Genomic DNA, 19,585 nt, shown 5'->3' with positions numbered 1-19,585 from the left:
CCCCGTCAACCAATGACAGCGCTCCACGAAGGGCAGCTCCGTTGGGGGCGGGTTTAGAGGCGGGCCGCTGTTGAGCGGCGGTGTTATTAGCCAATCAGAGCGCAAGATCGGAGGCTGGGCGGGCGGATGGGCGCGCTGTCCGCCAATGGGAGAGGCCGAGTGCCGTGAGGCGGGGGTGGGGCTGGCGCGCGGCAGATAGGCGGGCGGCGGCGGGCGTGCGGGCACGTGACGGAGGTGAGGGGAGCCCGGCGGCTGTGGCCGGGGTGGCGGAGGGTGAGTGTGTCCGTTCGTCCGTGCCCTTTCTCCACAGCCGCTGCGGCTCCAGAACATCGGGGCGAGGGAGCGGGGAACGGACCCGCCCGCGGCGTGAGGCGGTGGGGGGAACTGGGCCTGTCGTGGGGCGTGCGGCGGGGCGCTGCTGGGCCCTGGGGGGTGGGCGGCCCGTGCATGGTCCCGGCCCAATCCCGGGGGGGGGGGAGGGGGCGGGAACCCCCCGGAGTCAGGGCAGAGGAACGGCCTGGGGAGGCCCCTGCGGCCGGGGGCGGGCGCGGGTCTGCGGCGGCGGCGCCGGGTCCCGCCCGGCACCCGCAGGGCTCGGAGCGGCCTGGGGGGAGCGGCGGCTCTTCTGGTAAGTTCTGGGAGCGCCGCTCTGGGCAGCGGCTGGTACCAGAGCCGTGGGGTGGAACCGAGAGGGAGGCGAGGGTCGGACGTAGATGTGGGCAGCGCGTGGTTTAGGTTTTATCAGGCTACATGTTCTAGTGTCGGAAATAATTTTGAACGTGCTCCACATGAAGCCCCGCAAAGGGAGAACAGGAGGTGGGTGCGGAGCATGGCGTGGGCCTGGTTGGGGCTGTACGAGGGGAAGGAGAAGCCTCTGGAAAGGGGGGCTCAGGGCGCGGAGCTGGAGGCCCAACAGGTGAAGTGCAGGCGAGGAATCTGCAGCAGGAAGATCTGAGAATTTAAAGGAATTGAAGTGCCTGCTTTGATTTTTGTCAAAAAATCAAAAAAATATTGTTCGCATTGGCTGTCTCTAAAATAATGTATAAATGACACCTTATCTCTCATTTCTGGCTGAGGATTATATTGTGTGCTTTTAAAAGAAATAAAATCCATACCTTTAAATTAAAGCGTGTACAGCACACTGCTTTCTTATCTGTACTGATTCTGAAGTGTGAACTTTCACATGCAGATTTGTAGTTTAGAACTTTCTAGGCTACTGAAAGAGAAATGCTGCAGGTGATTTGGTTGTGAAGTGTAATGCTACCATGTATTAATGGTAGTAGTAATCGTGAAGGTCCAGACCTCAATATGATCAGCGTTAATATAATTAATGCTGCAGAGCTCGTGCAGATCATCATGGAAAACTCTTTCTGGAACTTATTTAGAGTATGTTAGATGTCTGAAAACTGGTCTCTAGGCATGTAATGTATTTCTAAATGTAGTATGTTTACTTAACGTCGTCAAGTAAGCATAGTTAACACATGGGTTTTATGGGCCAGTTTTGCACGTTGTGGTTTTGGTTGTTGCTAAAGTACTGCAAAGAGATAGCAGAACTATAATAATGTATGAGCTAATGCAGATAAAATAATGGTTAAATATAGATTGGTATATATATTACTCTAGGTTCACTCTGAGGTACCTGACTTCAAAGACCGCCTTATTGTTAATTTGGCTGTATTTGATGGTCTTATGCAAAACACTTAATAACATAAGGAAAAGGTCTGAGTAAAACTTGGTGTTTGTATTAATTTTTAGTATTTCTAGTTTAAAAACACTTTAGGAAGAAGATACTTGTACAATTTACAGGCACCATCACAAGCTGTGTATAATATGTAATCTGCTTTTTGGGATCAACTGCCCTCCTAGAAAGGGAATCTAGTGTAAAATAGTAAGAAAGTTTTCAGCTTCCATCAGATTACCCTCTCATTTGGTGTGCTGTAGTGCTTCCCCCTCAGTAAATGAATAAATCCGTAATGGAGAATGCACTGAGGTTTGCATTTAGCTCTGGCCTTTGATTTTCTGCCTCTGGTAGTAATCATGGTGGCAGTGTGTTCTTGCTGGAATCAGTTCTGTAGCAGGGTAAACTTGAATTGATTTCTAGGTGTGATGGTCTCAAAGATCTTGGGGTCCCTCCAGATCTGCCCCCACCTAATATAATTTTCTTAGCAGCCCATCTGTTTTATGAGGTCAAAAAGCCTCACGGTTCTGTCTTTACCCTCCAAGGACTTCCAGTTCTTCAGGAAGGATATGTGTGCTGACAAACAGTATCTGCTTTTTGCTTCTGTACTGTATCTGCACTGTTGTACATTATTTTTAGAAACTGGCATATTTGAAATGCCTATTAAAAGCAAGCTTTGTTGCTTTCCCTTTTCACACCTAATCCCTTGCCTGGTTTGTGCTCTCTACAACCCAAATGGGAGGCAGCTTTTTCTGTGGGGTTCTCCAGGAGAGGTTTGGCTAATCCTTTCCAGGAGACTTCTTCCTCATGTAGAAGTGTATCCCAGCCACCCCTTACTGAAGAAAAAAAAAATGTGTAGGAGGATAAGCCACCACCATTGAGAGTTCTTGCCTCTCTTCTCATATTATTAAGGTGGTTTTCTTTAGCATTGTCTGTTATTAACTGAGTTTTGTTAAAGGCAGACTCTTCACAATGCTGGAAGTTGTCCAGCTGAAAAACAGTATTTCAGGGGAAAAACTGTTGTCTGCATTATATGAGTTATTGTATATACATGAACATAATTTTATTATGTCCCCTTTTGAGGGGTGCTGAGGCACTGTATTGGTTGTTGAAATTATAGTATTTGGTCACACAGTTTTCAGCTTCACCATGATGTCCATCCCCCAAGTCTGCCTAAGGACAGGTCAGGCAGGTGCAGGTGACTGCGCTTGAAACTGTGGTATTAAGCTGGCTCTGCTGCCAGTAGCTTTATGTCCTCTGTCCTTGGCTACTTACTTTCACTGGTACTGCTACAACTCTTTGCTTTTGCTGCTGGGTTGGCCCAGGGTATTGATTCAGGGTTAAAATAACATGGCAGAAGGACTTCGAGCCATCTTAAACCAGCGGCTGGTTCATCATGAGGCTGTGTAAACAGTTACCCTGACACCACAGAGGAGGCAGGATGTGGAAGGCAGAGGGATTGCGAGATGTAGAAGAGATTTCCTTTGCTCTTCAGTAGTTCTGACTTTAGGAAATTAGTGCATTACCAAGTAGGGGAACTGAGCCTTGGCTCAAAACCCACAGAACTCTCATTTGAGAGGGAAAATTGATATCTGTATCTCAGCTTTTCTGTTCTTGTTTCCTTGCTTTTTTTTTTTTTTTTTTTTTTTGTATTGTGACGAATTATCTTTATGTTTGACTTTAAATTTTTCTTTCCTATTCTTGCCTTGCATGAGGCATTGTGCTTGTTTTCACTGGTGTTCTTCTGCTGTGAATACCACGCTGAAACCCAGTGTCTGGAGCACAGGACTTTACTAGTGGGTTTTGTTCTTCCTTTGCTTAAATCACTCAGCTGAGACTTCAGGTACTGCTGAAATAGAAACTATTGATGCTCATCCAGTTAAGTTGCCTGGGTATAGTTTATAGTAAGTGACTTATTTTCATAAGATCTATTTAGTCTGACTGTTAATTATTTTTTTAAAAGAGTAAGTAGTAAACCAGATAGCCAATAGTCATTCAAATGTAGTTATACATTCTGAAATATGCTGTATTAAGAACTGACTTGATGAACCACTGAAATAGATTAGTAACCAAGGAGATGATTAAACTGGTTTTGCAGGCTCTGTTTGACCTGACAGGGAAGTTACTAAACAGTATGTTCTGGAAGAATGATAGCAGAGGACTTGAAGATCCTCTCTATGGGCAATTTCAGTATTTTCCAGGGGACATGTATGTTAGGGAGAATAGTGACAACTGTCTGTTTTGTGAGTGTTTCCAGTGTTGTGACAATTATTAAGAAGAACTTTCTCCTTTATGCCCAGAGAAAGGGGAATTCTAAATAAAAATTAATCTTTGAAGATGTATGACTTTCTTGAAAGCCTTGGAACTCCAGCAGTAGCAATCACTTAGTCCTACATATTTAGGAGTGCTGCTTTTGGGGTGAGGTCTTGATTCTGTTTCTGAATCCAGTTTGGTTTTGATTTTACTTTGTGAAAAAATAAAGTCTGTAGTGCAGATGTTCCAGGAGCCTGTTTCTAGCACTCTGCTATTGATCTTATGAATCTAGGGTAAAATGTTTTAGTCTTTTGACAATCAGGTGAACAGTGCTTAAGTGTCAGCTCTGAAGTTTCCTGGGTTAGAAGCTGGCCATGGGTGTGTGCAGAAAGCAAGTAATCTGTAGCACTGACAGTCTCTTTGGGATTGCAGTAGTTTTCCCTTCAATCTGAGTAGTGTGCCAGTGTCTGTAACTGGCTGAAGACCTTATTAAAAAAAAGTGCATGGAGTTGTTATCTCTGACTTGAAATGTTGTTATGGTGAAAGTGATGGTTGCGCTGAAGTAGAACAGAGATGTCAGAAGTTCTCCCCTAATATGAAGGTGTTCCTTTGTTAATGACTTTCAGCAATTGCATGATCAGAAATACACCAACCTTCACAACTACTGCACAGTTTAATCTGAAGAGGAGAGGTGCAGGCAGAGTAAAAAATGGCCAAGGATGGTAATTGCTTGGAAATTGGATGCTTCTTTAAGGAAGAAGTCTGATCGTAATAGAGTAGGTGAGAGTGTCTGAAGGTTAGACTATGTTTGAGGTGACTAATTGAACTTCTGTAGTTGCCAGCAACTTAAAGGTCCACTGAAAAGTTGATTTATGCCTGTTTTGTGTAAAACCTGAGTTACATCTCTCTCCTCCTCCCCTCTTCTATTTAGGAATGACCTAATTTACTAGGGCATAAAAGGTTGTGTCCCTAAGGATTGTGTAAAGTGAATTTGAAGTTTTTTCCTGCAGTAGTACATCCATTATGGAAAGAAGTAGCTTTTCAAATATCGAAAAATGTGTGCTTCATTTAAATCACTCTTCTGAGAAACACAGTGCCTTTTTTCTATAATTTAGTCAACTTTTAATATTGTTTCAGGTTAAACAGAATAAGGAGTTTGGCATGATAACTGGCAGTTGCAGAAGCTACCAGTCTGTACTCAAGGTATATGAACAGTAGCTTATGTTGAATTTGGGACTGATTTAATACGTAGGAAGTGTCCTAAGCAGCTTTCTGCAGGAATATAAACTTGTGATTGCCAATGACTGTAAAGTAAGGACATGAAACTGGATTAGCTTCTCTTCAGACTTTTTTAGCTTTTTTTTTTGGGGGGGTAAAGCTTCCTTGGGAGCTTGAACATGAAATACTTCTCCCTTGAAATGAGGTTGAGCAAGGCCTCAGATTCATACAGAGCATTAAATGGTAAGTGTAGCAGGGTAGATACCTGTGGCTGTATCAGGAGCACAACAGATGTGCAGCAGCAGCAGAGTTCTGCCCTTGCTGTGTGGTCCCTGGCAGATTATCTGGTTTCACTAAGATGCTTTGACAGAAGAATTTCTGAGGCCATGCACCTTTGTCACTTGGGTGTGAGCATTTACCAAAGTTCATTTGCTGCTAACAAATACTTTCAAAGGGTTATAGTTGAGGTGGGATTGTGAAGTAGGTAATTATTACATAATGGAGTCAGTACTGGCAGGGAAGTTGTGGGGGATGATTTAATTCTTTCACCAAAACTTTCATGCTGGTTCGCTCCTGGTGAGATTACTTAAAGGATTACTTGCATGCTTAATCATTAATACCCTTTGCACAAGGTTGGGAGGAGGGGTGCAGAAACTCTGTCCTTTTGGAAAGGCAAGAATTGGCTCATTTTTAACCTTCGTATATTTTTAAGATTAACTTTGTCGTATCACTTTACAAATCATGATATGCTCATTCTAGCTACACAGTATAATTTGAAAGCAGTTATAAAGCTGTATTGTCTTCCTGAATTTGTCTTTATTTTAAAAATATTTAGTGAAGCCCTCTTGGTAAGGTTAGACAAAATGAAACCCTTTCCACAGAAAGGTGTTTTTGTGCTGTCTCATCCATGGTTGCTTCAGTCATACAGGGCACAACCAGGGCTCTAAAGATCATTTTTTCAGATGAAGTTTCAGGCTCTCATTTCTGTACTGCTTTTATGCTGGTGGGTATGAGTTTATTCGAAGAACATGTTATCTGTGCAAGAAAATTTGCAGCTCCAAGAAGGGTACTGATGTCTGCTTGACCGTTTTCAGTCCTTGGTTTTGTGTTGTGGCTCTCACACTAATATTAAGACCTATGAGCTGTTTTGAGGTCTGAAACTGTTTTCAGTTTTGGCTGTACACTGTGCATTAAGCAAACAAGCTTTGCTCATATGTAACAGCCCTTGAAAATTTTTGTCATCTTTTCCTTCTGGAATGATTGTCCTTTTGGCTCAGAGGTGTTTGGATGCAGTTGCCTGAACCAAGTGGGGGATGTCTGTGCACATGCATTTGGACCATAATCCTCAAGGCCATCACTATTGTTGGAAAACTGGCTGCAATTGCATGTTGCTGTTGTGACAAACTGGGCATGACCTCAGCTCAAATCTTCAAAATACAATTTTGTTGTAGTTATAAAACTACAGTTACAAAGTTACAAAATCCTCTCTGTCCATTAGAAGTAAGTTAAAAAACAATCTAAGAATGGTAGATCTAGTATGCAGCGTAGTTTTGGAATATTGGATAGTGGTGATAAGTCTTTGAGAATGTAAACTCTTTTAGTTGCCTAAACATGCTTTGGAAAGTTGTAAGTTTGTTTCCTAGCATGATCTTAAGCCCCTACAAGCAGTGTTAACTCTGCTTGAGTTATGTTTGAAAGTCTACAGGGCTACAGTGTGAGGGAAGGAGGAAGGGATGTTCAGTTTTATACTTGTCTTCAAAAAAAATTCAGTCTCAGTTACACCTCTGGTTTTGGAAGGAAAATTTGCAGTAGGATTCAAAGGAGGAAAGAAGAGCAAGGCACAGGTTTTTGTTGTGAGCATTTTGGACAGATAGAGCAGTGTTCTGGGAGCATTGCCTTCTGTATCAACCTAAAGATGCAGTGATCTTGTCACTTTTCTAGGAAGAAAGTCAAATTGAAACCCATTTTACTTACAAGGTATTTTAAATACTACTGCTTGCCAATGTCTATCCTGTTTTGGGTGTGACAATGTGGTGAGCATTTTATGAATTAGTTTAAATGTGATATTTTAATTCTGTAAGGCTCAGTTAACAGCCACTCTTTCTTTGGTCATCTTGTTAAATTAGAGATTGAAAGAAGGGAATTGAATCAAGTAGCATTTTCCAGGAGCTTCAAGTGCTTATAGGCATCTGCCAGTAGTAGCAATGTCTGTTGGCAGTAAATCTACAATAAAACCTGGGGAAGAGGTTTGATGATTGAAAACAACAGAACTCTGCATTTGAAAGGACAAAAATATATTGAACAGGAGATGAGGATTGATTACTCTGCAAAAATTACTATTTTTTGAATAAAATAGAAAATTTTATTTCAGTTTCTTCACTGAATGGAAGCTTGAGTTCCTGCATGTTGTATTTAAAGTCCTTCATAAGCATGAAATAGATCTTTTTAGGCTTTTACAGGTACATACATTGTTGTATCATGTATGTGTCTGCTGTCCTGCTTGTGGGCTGTGGCAGCGTAAGACTAAAATTATGACACTTCTGCAGCATGATCTGCAGAACATGCACATGTGGCTCTCCACTCAGTTAACGTCTGTTTGGTATTAAATACTTAGCTTTATGTTGTGTTCCTCCCCAGCTTTTAGAGCTGTCTCAGGCAGATGCAGTAAATAACAGAGCTGGAGAGATAAGTTTGCACTTCACCTGTTGCCTTGGATGCTCAGATTTGTACAGAAGCAGCGTGTTGCTCTGTGTGCAGTGCTGGCTTGACCACTTTGCCTTATTTATTCAGAACATGGAGCTGAAATGGCTACTGTGTGTGACCCTGCTAGCCCTTGGGATCCTTGCTGTCCAGGCACATGATATGGATGAAGACAATGATGCTGATGATGTAGTTGATATTGAGGATGACTTGGATGATGGTATTGAGGAGGTAGAAGAGTCAAAGTCTGAAACAAGCAGTCCTCCTCCAGCTCCAAAGGTTTGGCATAGAACTTTTTTAACAATTGAATTACTGCTTGTGTTTTGGTTAATATGAGTCTGATCAGAGTTGTCTTTAGTTTCTTAACCTTTAGTATGCTGTAATGTTATTAAAGATGTTATCTGGGAGTACGGCTTGGAATTAAGGTTGGCTGCTATGTTCCTGTTCTCATGTCCCCATGTTCTTCCAGAAGACTTAGATCTAACCTTGAAATCTGTGTTGTATCAGGAGTTAATGCTAAAGCTTCCAGCTAGGTATATACTTGAGTTTTAGTTGTAGACAAAAATACAACAACTTGGCACAAGCAGCAATATTTATGTTATTTCTGTGTTTATGCTTCAGGAATGTCCAGGTGAACTTTACTTGAGTGTAGGAGGGGCTGTAAGCTTTATATGCCTGTATTTCTGTAGAATAAAGAATGTGTCTTAAAAGATGCATAAATGCAACCTTTTTCAATAGGTTACTTACAGGCCCCCTGTCCCAACTGGTGAAGTGTATTTTGCAGAATCTTTTGATAAAGGAACTCTGGATGGGTGAGTATAATCTGAAGGATAATTCGTTACAGCAAATAATGTAAAATTATTTGGTGAAAGGCAATGAAATCCTCTCTGCAGAACTTGTGTTATTCAAAACTGAATCAAAGGGCCCTCGTTCAGTTGGGATTACAGTAATGACTTCTTGAGGCCAGCTGTTTGAATACTGAGTTAAACCAGTATTTCATCCAGTTCTAGTAATAAAGGGGAGGTGAGGCCATTACATGTTGCTTTTTTAACTTTCCTGAGGTGATGTGGGGATGATAAGGTACTACTTCTGTTTTGTTTTGGTTTTTTTTCTACAGGAGTGAGGTACTTGCTCATGAGGCCATGGTCTTACCTGGGCGTGGGAAGTTGCAAACACAGAAAAGTTTGTAGATTTGGGAACAGAACTTCTCAGGGGATCAAGATACTGGGGTGTAGTCATGAAACAGCAAGGGTTGCCTTATCATAAGGGTAGGATTTTTAGTGTGTTTGGTGGAGGGGGGGAAACATGGTTTTCCAACCATTGGGTGTCTGTCTTCTAGATGGATCCTTTCCAGAGCCAAGAAAGATGATACAGATGATGAAATTGCCAAATATGATGGTGAGTACAACCCAGGTTTTGGATGATAAATGTTTCTGATGTTGTTTGTTATGTATGAGGAAGAAGTGCAAGTCTTTCTTTTCTGTTTCTCAGATAAAATTATATTCAGTGAAGAAAATGGGGAGGATGTTTATATACCTGGCTAACAGTAGAAAATGTGCTTCTGATTTAAACAAAGTATCCACTTGGAGATTTTAAAATAAATTAATTTCTGGTCAATTTCTTCCCCAGGTAAATGGGAAGTCCAAGACATGAAGGAAACGAAACTTCCAGGAGACAAAGGGCTTGTAATGGTAACCCGAGCCAAGCATCATGCAATTTCATCCAAACTCTCCAAGCCATTTGTGTTTGATACCAAACCCCTTATTATACAGTAAGTAAAGAATAATTTGGTGTTCTGTTGATTCCAGGGTAACATGATAGCAAGCTGAGGTTAATTCCATAACTGAGCTTTTGTTAACTGGGGGTCTAGATGACACAAGATGCTGTAACATATTATTATACTGTTTTGAGTAAGAGTAAAATAGTAACTCAGATTGCCAAAATGGGGAGTTAGTAACAGCATGAGTCCTTCAGAAGCCTGGGAAAGGAAGAAGTCTCTGCAAACTAGACTTGGTAACCTGTCTTGTGGCTTCAGTTCACTTGATTTAATTGTAGTAACAAGGTCAGGCAACTGACCTTTGTACTGCTAATTGTGGAAGTCCTTGTCCTTTTGAACGAATGCTGGTCTGTAAGTAGGTCAGTGAACTTTTTTGTACAGGAAACCGTCCCCTGTTTCTGAGGGGAAATGGACAGACGGGTAAAGATGCATTTGTTTCCTCCTTCCTGTGTCTTAGTTCATTTGCCATGGAAGATGAACACCTTACATAGCTCTGCTCATGACTCTTGTAGAAGAATCTACTTGCATGTGTGTTAGACAAGCAAGTCGAGAAAAACAATTCAGTGAGAGCTGTGAATTGTGCATTATTAGTGACATTATTAGTTTTAAACAAAGAGTAAATTAATTTGTATTTGCAAAAGATAATGAATTGGTCACTTTGTTTTGCACTGTTTAGTTTTGGCTCAAAATACAAGGCTAAAAATAAAGCCCAATGGTCATCCACTTCAGCTGCTGGCATTGTGAGAGGATCAAGCACACTTAGCTTATTCCTGACAGAGATATTTTGCCTTTTTCAGGCTCCTTGGCATCCCTAAATATACTGTTGTATGCTTATAACCCTAAAGGGCTTCTCCTAAAATTAAATTGTTTTTGCTTTTTAGTCTTACAAATTGAGTTGTCTGTCTACTGTTGTAGTTGTGGGGAAAATAATTGGTTTGCCTCAATCCCTGTTGAAGTGTCATATACCGGAAAGCTTTTTCTTCCTCCTCTCTACTTCTAGGTCATTATCTTCTTCTAGGACAGCACTTAATTTCTTTAATCTTTTCTGTCAGGTTAATTCTTCTAAAGTCTTCAAATTTTTCCTGTTTCTCAGGCTCTTGTGAATGTTTTCAGTATATCTTTATATATCTATATATTTAATATTCACAGGATAAGTGATTTAAAGCAAACAACAAAACAGTATTACTGTTAATTTGTATTGAAAAAATTGTAATTGTGTATTACAAAAAAAAAAAATTTCCCCATGTAAAACATGTGCTCTCCCCTCTTCTATCCAAAACTAAAATTAGGTATGAAGTAAACTTCCAAAATGGAATAGAGTGTGGTGGGGCCTATGTGAAATTGCTTTCAAAAACCCCTGAGCTGAACCTGGTGAGTAATGCTACTACTTTTGGGTATTAGCTGTGAAAGAACTTGAAATTTTTTCCTTTCACTTCTTTCAGAAGAAACCCTTTTAGTGAAGGCAGTGGGGCTGATTGCCCAAGTACTTTGCACTCATCATTTTCCCTGTGCTTTCAGTTGGAGAGGATAAGTACTGAAATGTGACGGCCCCTTGAGTGGAAACTGAAGTTCCGTAATAGCTGAGCAGCTGTAGACCTTTGCCAAACTCTGCAGTACTTCAGGTTTTCCTGGGTTCTAGAATTAAACAGGAGGTGCTTGGGAGAGTGGCCAGCTCCTAAGGCCTAAGAACTGCCTTTTGTCCTCTCATTGAAGTGGTTTACCCTCTTCAGACAAAACTGAACTGCTGGGTAACCTTGTGTAGGCTCTTGTAGCCTATGGATTTTCTTTAGCCATTTTCCTAGACTTTATAGGACATACATTTTATGACTTGTTATCCATCCTTCTCCTTTCCTTCTGCAGTCTCATTGGAGTTGTATTATTAATACAATTTCCAAACTGTTAAAAACTCCAAAACAACCACAAACACCCAGAATACAACTTGGCTGCCTAATCAGTTTCAAATGTGCACTGAATTTTCAGATAACATTATCACAAGAACAAATAGACTTGTAGAGTTCAATGGTGATTATATCCAATTAGATTGAGGCATAGCTCAGGTAATAAATGTAGACGAAATGCAGCTTGGCTTCACTTTTAGTGCTGCTTTTCACTTTGTGTGAAAGAAACTCAGTGCCTTTGCTAGCCTTTCATTATTGGTTGTAGATGATACTTCTAACTGATAGCTTTTAAAATACTTTGTTGTAATGTAGAGATATACTTAAACATTGTGGGTGTCACACTAATCTTTCTGATAACACTTGAATAGCTGGTGTGTTTTCCATGTGGAAAGTACAGCCCAAAGGTGCAAAACAGAATAGCTGGGATAGTTCTCAGCACATTGTTTTTCCTGGAGGCTTATACAAGGAACGTAAACTTTAATGTGGGGACTTCATGGGCTTGATATCCAAGTTGCAGAACAGTTTTTAATGAATTGATAATTCTTATGCCAGGCAATGATTTAAGTTGCATTTCAAAATAATGGAGTGAAGTATTGTGTTGTTTTTAAAGGATCAGTTCCATGACAAAACTCCATATACAATAATGTTTGGCCCTGACAAATGTGGAGAGGACTATAAATTGCACTTCATCTTCCGGCACAAAAACCCAAAGACTGGCAAATATGAAGAGAAGCACGCAAAGCGTCCAGATGCAGATCTGAAAACTTACTTTACTGATAAGAAGACTCATCTTTATACTCTAGGTATGGTAACTACTAACTGTGTATAGTAATAATTACTAATTTTCTGCACCAAAAGTGAGACAGGTGAACAGGTGACTATTTGTGCCAATGCACCATACAACTAAAAACCACTTGAAAGCTTCAAATGCAAAAACAGATTGTCTATGAAAAGGTTTATTTCATCCTTCCAGGAAGTCTTGATTCATGTAAGAAAGGTTGTGCAACTTGAACTTAATACTTAAAGGAAAACTAAATTTCAGGGCAGTTGTAAGTAACTTGAACTAAGTATATTTGAAATAGTTATCAGCATATATAAACTTCCTGAATGCTGCCTCTGAGTAACGTGGGGTACACTAAACTTTAGATGTAGAGACATTGTGGTTTGTTTTAGTTTTGTTTGGTTTTTTTTCTGCTTTCATGTACCAGACAAACTAAGGAGTTCTTGAAAATAGTGTCTGGTATATTAGCTATGATCAAAATCTTTCAGGAAGTACTTAGGAGTGTCTCTAGCTTTTCCTACTACGGAGAGAGCAGTAGATAAAAAAGTGAGATTAAAATCCTGTTAGTCAGTAGTAGGAAGTCTTAGTTTGGAGTAGAATATGAGTATATGCATTCTTACTACTAAAGCAATACTTACTGTGCCAAAGTCAACTTGTGGTAACTGCTAAATCTACAAACTTCTGTGCTTTTAACACATGTAGGACTTCTGCCAGTAGTCTGCCTTCTCACAGGGTGAGATGTGGTGCCCCATCACTAGTTGCACTTTGGTGTAAGGAGAAAGGTTCTTAGCAGCTCCTTAAAGCAGTTGATGGGTAGGTGGTAGCTTGGGTTGTAGAGCAGGGATGAGTGATGCTTTATGACTCATGCTTTGTATCGTACATGCAGTGACTACATCAACATTTTCCTTGCAGTCTTGAATCCTGACAATAGTTTTGAGATACTGGTTGATCAAACAGTTGTCAACAGTGGGAATTTGCTAAATGATATGTCTCCTCCTGTGAATCCACCCCGGGAGATTGAGGACCCAAATGACCAGAAGCCTGAAGACTGGGATGAGAGACCAAAAATCCCAGACCCAGATGCTGTTAAACCAGATGACTGGTAAGGTGTTGGAAGGGTGCAACTGAGGGAGTCCTTAGCCTGATAGTTTGGTCCTGATCAAAATGTCTTTCTCACATGACTTATGGAAGGTTTTGAGTCTCACCCTTGTAATCAAAACACTGCCAGTTTAGGCATCTTTGCCTGCTTCAGTAGGCAAAGGCAGAGAGGTTCCACATCCTCTGGAATTTCTGCTTAGTGCTCCTGTTCTTGTGTTGACCACAGACAAAGATTTTGCAGATATACCTATGCTACCTGTTGCCTTCATCTTTGATGAGATCAAAAGATGACCTGCAGAAGGTATAGCTGAAGGATCTTGATATTTGTTTGTGTAATGTATAGATAAGGTAACTGAAAAAGCTGACTTCCTAAGTCAGAAACTCTTCCTGCCTTTCTGGCTTTGAAACTGTGCTTTGTAAGTCGTAGACTCAATTTTAAGCACAAATGTGTTTTTGCAGCTGCTGCTAAGAAATGGCATTTGCTGTAATATGCCCTTTCTAGATTGGTTTTTAAAAAGTTAATAGTAGTACTTTGCAGTTGGCACCTTGATATGCCATGAGGTACATGTGTTAGGATTGTAGTGCAATTCCTTTCTGAAATCATGGGGTGTCCCTGACAAGAAGGGAAGATGGCTGGCTGTCCAGAGCAGTGGGCTTGTTCAGAGTCTGTAGAATCATGCCTTGGCCTTAAGAATTCTTGTGTTGTGTTTATTAACACAAAATGCTCTGCCCTCAAGGGATGAGGATGCTCCTGCAAAGATTGCAGATGAAAATGCTGTGAAACCAGAGGGCTGGCTGGATGATGAGCCAGAATATGTAGCAGACCCTGATGCTGAGAAACCTGAAGACTGGTAAGTTTGCTGCCTGTTGCAAATGGCAGCAAGTATTTCATGACTTTGGTACCGATGTTTGCAGTTCATTGTTGCTTGCTGACAAAGTTGCTCTTCAGGCTATTTTTCTTCAAAAGTAGAAGGCAGTGGTCTGAGGACCCATGTTCTGCATTCACCTCTGCATTTTTCAACTCTTCTGTGATTGTAAGCAGAACAGGGCAGGGATGTTTACCTTGAAGTAGAACCTACTTAGAAGGGGCAGTGGGGGAGCCTGTGCTCAGGGACTGGCTTCTGTTGATCTTCTGTGCTTCACAATTCATCTTTGAAATCCTTGTTCCTGCTGCAGTATATTTATCTACAGATCTATACTATACAAAGTTTTCATATCTCCATGTAGTGGTTGGAATTTTGATTTTCCCAGAAGTCAGACATTTTCTGAGCCTTATTCTGTATGAAGGCAAGGGGTGGACTTCAAAACTTAATTTACCTTTTCAGGGATGAAGATATGGATGGTGAATGGGAGGCACCTCAGATTGCAAATCCTAAATGTGAGACAGCTCCTGGCTGTGGTGCCTGGCAGCGTCCGATGATTGACAATCCCAACTACAAAGGCAAATGGAAGCCTCCTATGATTGATAATGTGAACTATCAGGTTGGTGTTCTCATTACTTAAGCTGGTGGTCAATGCAGCATCTCTCTTACAAAAGGCAGAATGATTTAGATTCAGCAGATGGTAATTAAAAATTCAAGTGCTGTTGTGATTGTACTTTGTTTCAAGTGGACAGATTCAAAGTGCTTTCTTACCAGGCAATGCTTCATTGTATTGATTCCCAAAGACTGGTGAGTTGCACCTGTAGATGTTGCAATTAAGTGCAATGGATTGTTATATCTCTTCATTCATAATGGGCTGAAAACTAAAATTTGTCTTCTAGTAAATGAGGCTGATTGTCTTTTGTCTTTCCTAGGGTATATGGAAACCTAGAAAGATCCCAAACCCAGATTTTTTTGAAGACTTGGAACCTTTCAAGATGACTCCTTTCAGTGCTGTGGGACTTGAGTTATGGTCCATGACATCTGACATCTTTTTTGACAACTTCATCATCTGTACTGAAAGAGCTGTAGCTGATGATTGGGCCAGTGATGGATGGGGACTAAAAAAGGCAGCTGATGGTGCTGCAGAGGTGAGAGAGGAAGGTTTAATTGTGTGCTGCTGAGTGGAACAGTAGAAGCACCTCTGCAATACTCTTCACAGCCTTTGTCAATATATGCCTGTATGTGCTAAGGCTGGAAGGTTTTGCTAAACCAGGTCAGAGCTTTAATTCATAATTACAGGGTATTAATATAAGTAACTAAGAGTACTCACTGCTCTCTTCTGAGTTTTTGCTCTGATACTTTGACTGTTCTGACAAATTCCTAATTTGTAAGCTATGGGAAAAGTACTTGTGCAGGTTAGCTTGAATTTTTTTGATGTCTGAAATACAATGTTTATAGTTGCAAAAAGCCTATTTGAAAATTCTGTAGCTTAGAAGACTTAGCTGCTACATCTTCCTGTATGGGGTGGAATTTGAAAGTTCTTCTGGTCTTACAGCCTGGTGTTGTGGGCCAGATGATGGCAGCTGCTGAAGAGCGTCCCTGGCTTTGGGTAGTCTACATCCTCACTGTGGCTTTGCCAGTGTTCCTTGTTGTCCTTTTCTGCTGTTCTGGAAAGGTAATGTATTTCCTCTGATAATTAGTCTCGTGTTTAAAAGGAGGTTCAGAAAATGTGCCTGAATGTCACAAATAATTGCCCGGGTTTGTCATTGCCTTTCAGAAACAGCCAAGTGCTGCAGAGTACAAGAAGACTGATGCTCCTCAGCCTGATGTGGTGGATGATGAGAAAGAAGAAAAAGATAAAGGGGAAAAAGAAGAGGAGGAGGAAGAAGAGGATGCAAATGAGGAAAAGCTTGGTAGGTAAACTAGATAATCTTGAATGATGTTCTCCCTGGAAAAATAAACCAGCCGGATTGGCAGATATGGAATCAAGCCAATGGTGAACTAAAGATAAGTCAGAAATGAGACTGATTTATTTTCTTTTTCATTTTATTTTCTTTTTTTATTTCCCTTTGAAGAGAAGCAGAAAAGTGATGCTGATCTAGGAAGTGCTAGTCAAGAGGAGGAAGAAGAGGAGGAGGAAGACAGGAAACCTGCATCAGAGGTGAGAGTGCTTAATCTTTGAAGGAAGCTTGTACATTTTCTTTCATATGTTATGTAGAACAGGCCTTACTACAGTGTTAAAAGTGAACCTGGCTCATGTGACCCTTCCTCCCAGTTCAGAACTTTGGAAAATTTGATCACCCTGAAGAATAGAAATTGCTGTGGCTAACTACAGCATTCTAGGTCACCCTGCTAAAGGCTCTGCTGTAGAGTCTGCCTTGAGAGAAGTGTGACTGTTGGAAGGCATCTTCTTGAGGCAAAAGGCTTAGTCAGTTTTGAGTGCAGTCAGGATGTGACCTGAAGTGTTCTACACTGACACAATGGTTGACTCAAAAATGGGTGGAGTGTTGCTTGAAGTTAAAGGATTCTCCCAACAGCAGAAGCTGTTGAGCACTTCCAATAAGTAGTGTACATCCACTGTGAAAACAAAGAATTTGCTTGTTTGCCACAAACTGCTTTCAGCAGTCGGTCCTTCCAAAATTTAAAATCTAAAGTAGAAGTGAAAGTGGATTATTTGTCATAGATGTTTTTGTCTCAAAATGGTTATTAAAGGTATATTTAGGATTTGTTTTATTGATGTTTACACAAATTACTTTCTTGCAGGAGGAGGAAACTGTGAATAGATCACCCAGAAACAGAAAGCCAAGGAAAGATTGAAAAAAGTCATAAGAACTTGATCTGTGATTTCCTATTTTTGTTTGTTTTTGTTTTTGGTTTTGTTTTTTTTTTGTTGTTGTTTTCAAACATGGTTCTGCGAGAGGACCTTGGACACCTTACATTGAAACTTGGAGAAACCTCAAGATTTCACCATCCACAGGTTCCAGTCACACTATCCAATGTAATGGAGTGTCTAGCAGTAAAATATTTGCAATCATCTGTTTTTAAGAGTATCATTCCTGTAGAAAGAAAGCATTTAATGGGCTGTGGATTTTGGAATGTAACATAACTAACCTTTTCATTTTTGGTTTTAAATATTCTTTTCTGTTCTTGAGTAGATTGGTAGAATTTTTCCAGTCTCGAACCTTGGCTTAATTTAATATATTAATTAGTGAAATATAACAATGAATCTTGAAAGTGCTAGGTGATAAAAATGCAGTTTTATAACTAGTTTTTTTTACAAATATGTAAATTCCTAAATGCACCAATGTCTTTATACCCCTTAGAATCTGGTAATTGTTCGAAGGAAAGTTGTCAATGCATTTGACAGCACCCCTACCCTCCAAACTAGAAACAACTCGGGGGGATGTATGGGGAAACCAGTAGTGAAACTCTAACCAATCAACCTCATCCTTTTGGGGGAGGGGGAAAGATGAAGAAGGGGTGGAAGGACATCTTCAGTCAGTCTACAGAATATATGCATACTATTCATGGCTAAAGCCCTGTTAAATGTTGACAAATGATCTAGGACTTGGAGTGGGTCATCTCAGTGTGACATTTAATCCTGCGGAGCTTGCAGGCAACCAATTTTATTTGCTCTTGAACTCTTTGTAAAGCTGAGGGTTGCTGGAGAGGTGTGGTTATGCTACTTCCCCCTTTGCCCTCTGTTCAGCCACCCATGTTTTTCTCTCTGTGACGATACAGCTCTTCCTGAGAGCAGCTTTGCCTCAGTTGCTGAAGCACTTCATGTTCAGCTCATTGTCAAACTCAATTTCATAGCTAGGCCTGCTCCTTTCCAGGGTCCAAACACTGAATAAGACGGTATCCCATATCCTCTCACTGTTGTCACTGTATGTCTGCTGTAGAAATGGGGGAGGTAGGCAGGTAGACAAGCTGAACTGAGTATTTGTTAAGGAAAAAAAAAAAAAACACAACCAAGATGTCAGTATTGTAGGTGGGGAAGGGGCTTGTGGAATCTCTTAACTGGTATGTGAAACTGTTTTAAGTCCTTTTATCTGCTCTTCATGTAACAAGTGCATTCTAAATTATATTGTAAATGTTAGGAAATTCCAATTCCAGCTGAATAAATTTTTTTAAAGTGTTGAGTCTACCATAATACACTGTTTCAAACACCTTTTTTTTTGTGGAATGCAGGTGAGCACTACAAGAGCATTACCTCTGAGGGTGAGATGGATGTAATTCATTACACTGTACCAAATATGTTGGCATTTGGATGTCTATATAGATAAACTTTCGCCTTTGTTTAGAATGAAGTTAAATGTCCTGAAATTATTCTTCTTGCACTGAACTTTAACACTCCAGTGTTGTTTGGTCACATGATAGGTATAGTGTGGAATAATTCCCAGGGGTTGTGTGGGGAAGAGTGTTCCAATTACCTTGCAAACAATCTAACCAATTACTAAAAGACTCTTGTTTTGGGTTGGTTTTTTTTTTTTTTTTGTAAAACACCTTTTGCTGCCTGTCCTTATGTTGTATCCCTTGGTTGTTGTGTTTGAAATATTAGTGATCACAAATGCATAGCAGGATTTCTTGATCTCTCTGCAGTGTACAAATAAACTATTGTAAGCAAGATACTGGAAGTAATTTCAGACTTCTGTTGGGAGCTATTGCATGTTTAGAATGCCTTTGCCTGTTGAACACCTGGTCAATACTGCTCCTTATTGCAAAAATAGCTTATACTCTGACATGGAAGATGTCATAGCTTAAGCATTGCTACTAGCTTGTTCTCAGGACTGTATTTTTATCAAGGAGCAGCTGCTATTTATGACTCTCAGTCCTTTGAGATGAAGTATGTATAAATGGTTTCAATTCAGCTAATGTTTTGAGCACAACATAAAAATCTAATTAATCTAATGTTTTTTTATCTTAATATGCAAATTGCCTTAAACTCCCAAACAATCCCTGTGCATACATGTTCTTTCAAAGCATCAAAAGTGAACTTGAGATCTGCTATCAGCTTTTAAATAGCATTATATTAAAGCTAATTGTAAATCTACATTTGCTTCTGCTAAATCTCCTGAAAAAGTCTCCTGTCTGCATGTTACTGCTTTTTTTGATACCATAGTGTATGCTTTAAATAATCACTACAATAAATGAAGACTTTCCAAAATGGATAGACAACTCAAGTTACTTTTTATCCTGATTTTTGGCTTGGGTGCCTCAGTTTGACCTTAGAATTGCTCTTACTTTTAAAGTCTTAGAGGAGAAAAATATAGCTACCTGCTTATCCTGAGTGCATAAAGCATAGCTGTGTTTTTTAGA

The 19,585-nt window shown here is 40.3% G+C and overlaps 1 protein-coding gene across 5 annotated transcripts; it reads left to right on the top strand.

Annotated features, from left to right (window-relative positions):
• The first annotated feature begins 7 nt into the window (after positions 1–7).
• On the top strand, positions 8–19,433 carry CANX (calnexin). Of its 5 annotated transcripts, none has more exons than XM_086852205.1 (16): positions 41–273; positions 5,069–5,134; positions 7,940–8,128; positions 8,588–8,661; positions 9,189–9,247; positions 9,479–9,620; positions 10,916–10,997; positions 12,135–12,327; positions 13,218–13,407; positions 14,141–14,254; positions 14,729–14,885; positions 15,199–15,414; positions 15,822–15,941; positions 16,044–16,179; positions 16,342–16,427; positions 17,030–19,433. In XM_086852205.1, the coding sequence occupies exons 2-16, from the start codon at positions 5,093–5,095 to the stop codon at positions 17,081–17,083; spliced, it is 1,854 nt and encodes a 617-aa protein (XP_086708331.1). In that variant the 5' UTR covers positions 41–273; positions 5,069–5,092; the 3' UTR covers positions 17,084–19,433. The 5 variants fall into 5 exon arrangements, with proteins under 5 accessions (XP_086708332.1, XP_086708331.1, XP_086708333.1 ...); XM_086852208.1 differs by having other exon boundaries at positions 224–374; XM_086852206.1 differs by lacking the exon at positions 5,069–5,134 and having other exon boundaries at positions 8–273.
• Positions 19,434–19,585: the final 152 nt, after the last annotated feature.

The sequence above is a fragment of the Cyanistes caeruleus genome, chromosome 15 (genome assembly GCF_971803275.1).
Source record: "Cyanistes caeruleus chromosome 15, bCyaCae1.hap1.1, whole genome shotgun sequence".
Taxonomy (NCBI): Eukaryota; Metazoa; Chordata; class Aves; order Passeriformes; family Paridae; genus Cyanistes; species Cyanistes caeruleus.
This window is presented reverse-complemented; position numbering and strand designations above follow the sequence as displayed.

Coding starts and splice junctions, on each gene's coding strand:
- CANX (XM_086852205.1), top strand. CDS start 5,093: ATGATAACTGGCAGTTGCAGAAGCTACCAGTCTGTACTCAAG. Junction 12,328..13,217: donor GACTCATCTTTATACTCTAG/GTATGGTAACTA, acceptor TTTTCCTTGCAG/TCTTGAATCCTGACAATAGT. Junction 16,180..16,341: donor TGCAAATGAGGAAAAGCTTG/GTAGGTAAACTA, acceptor TTCCCTTTGAAG/AGAAGCAGAAAAGTGATGCT.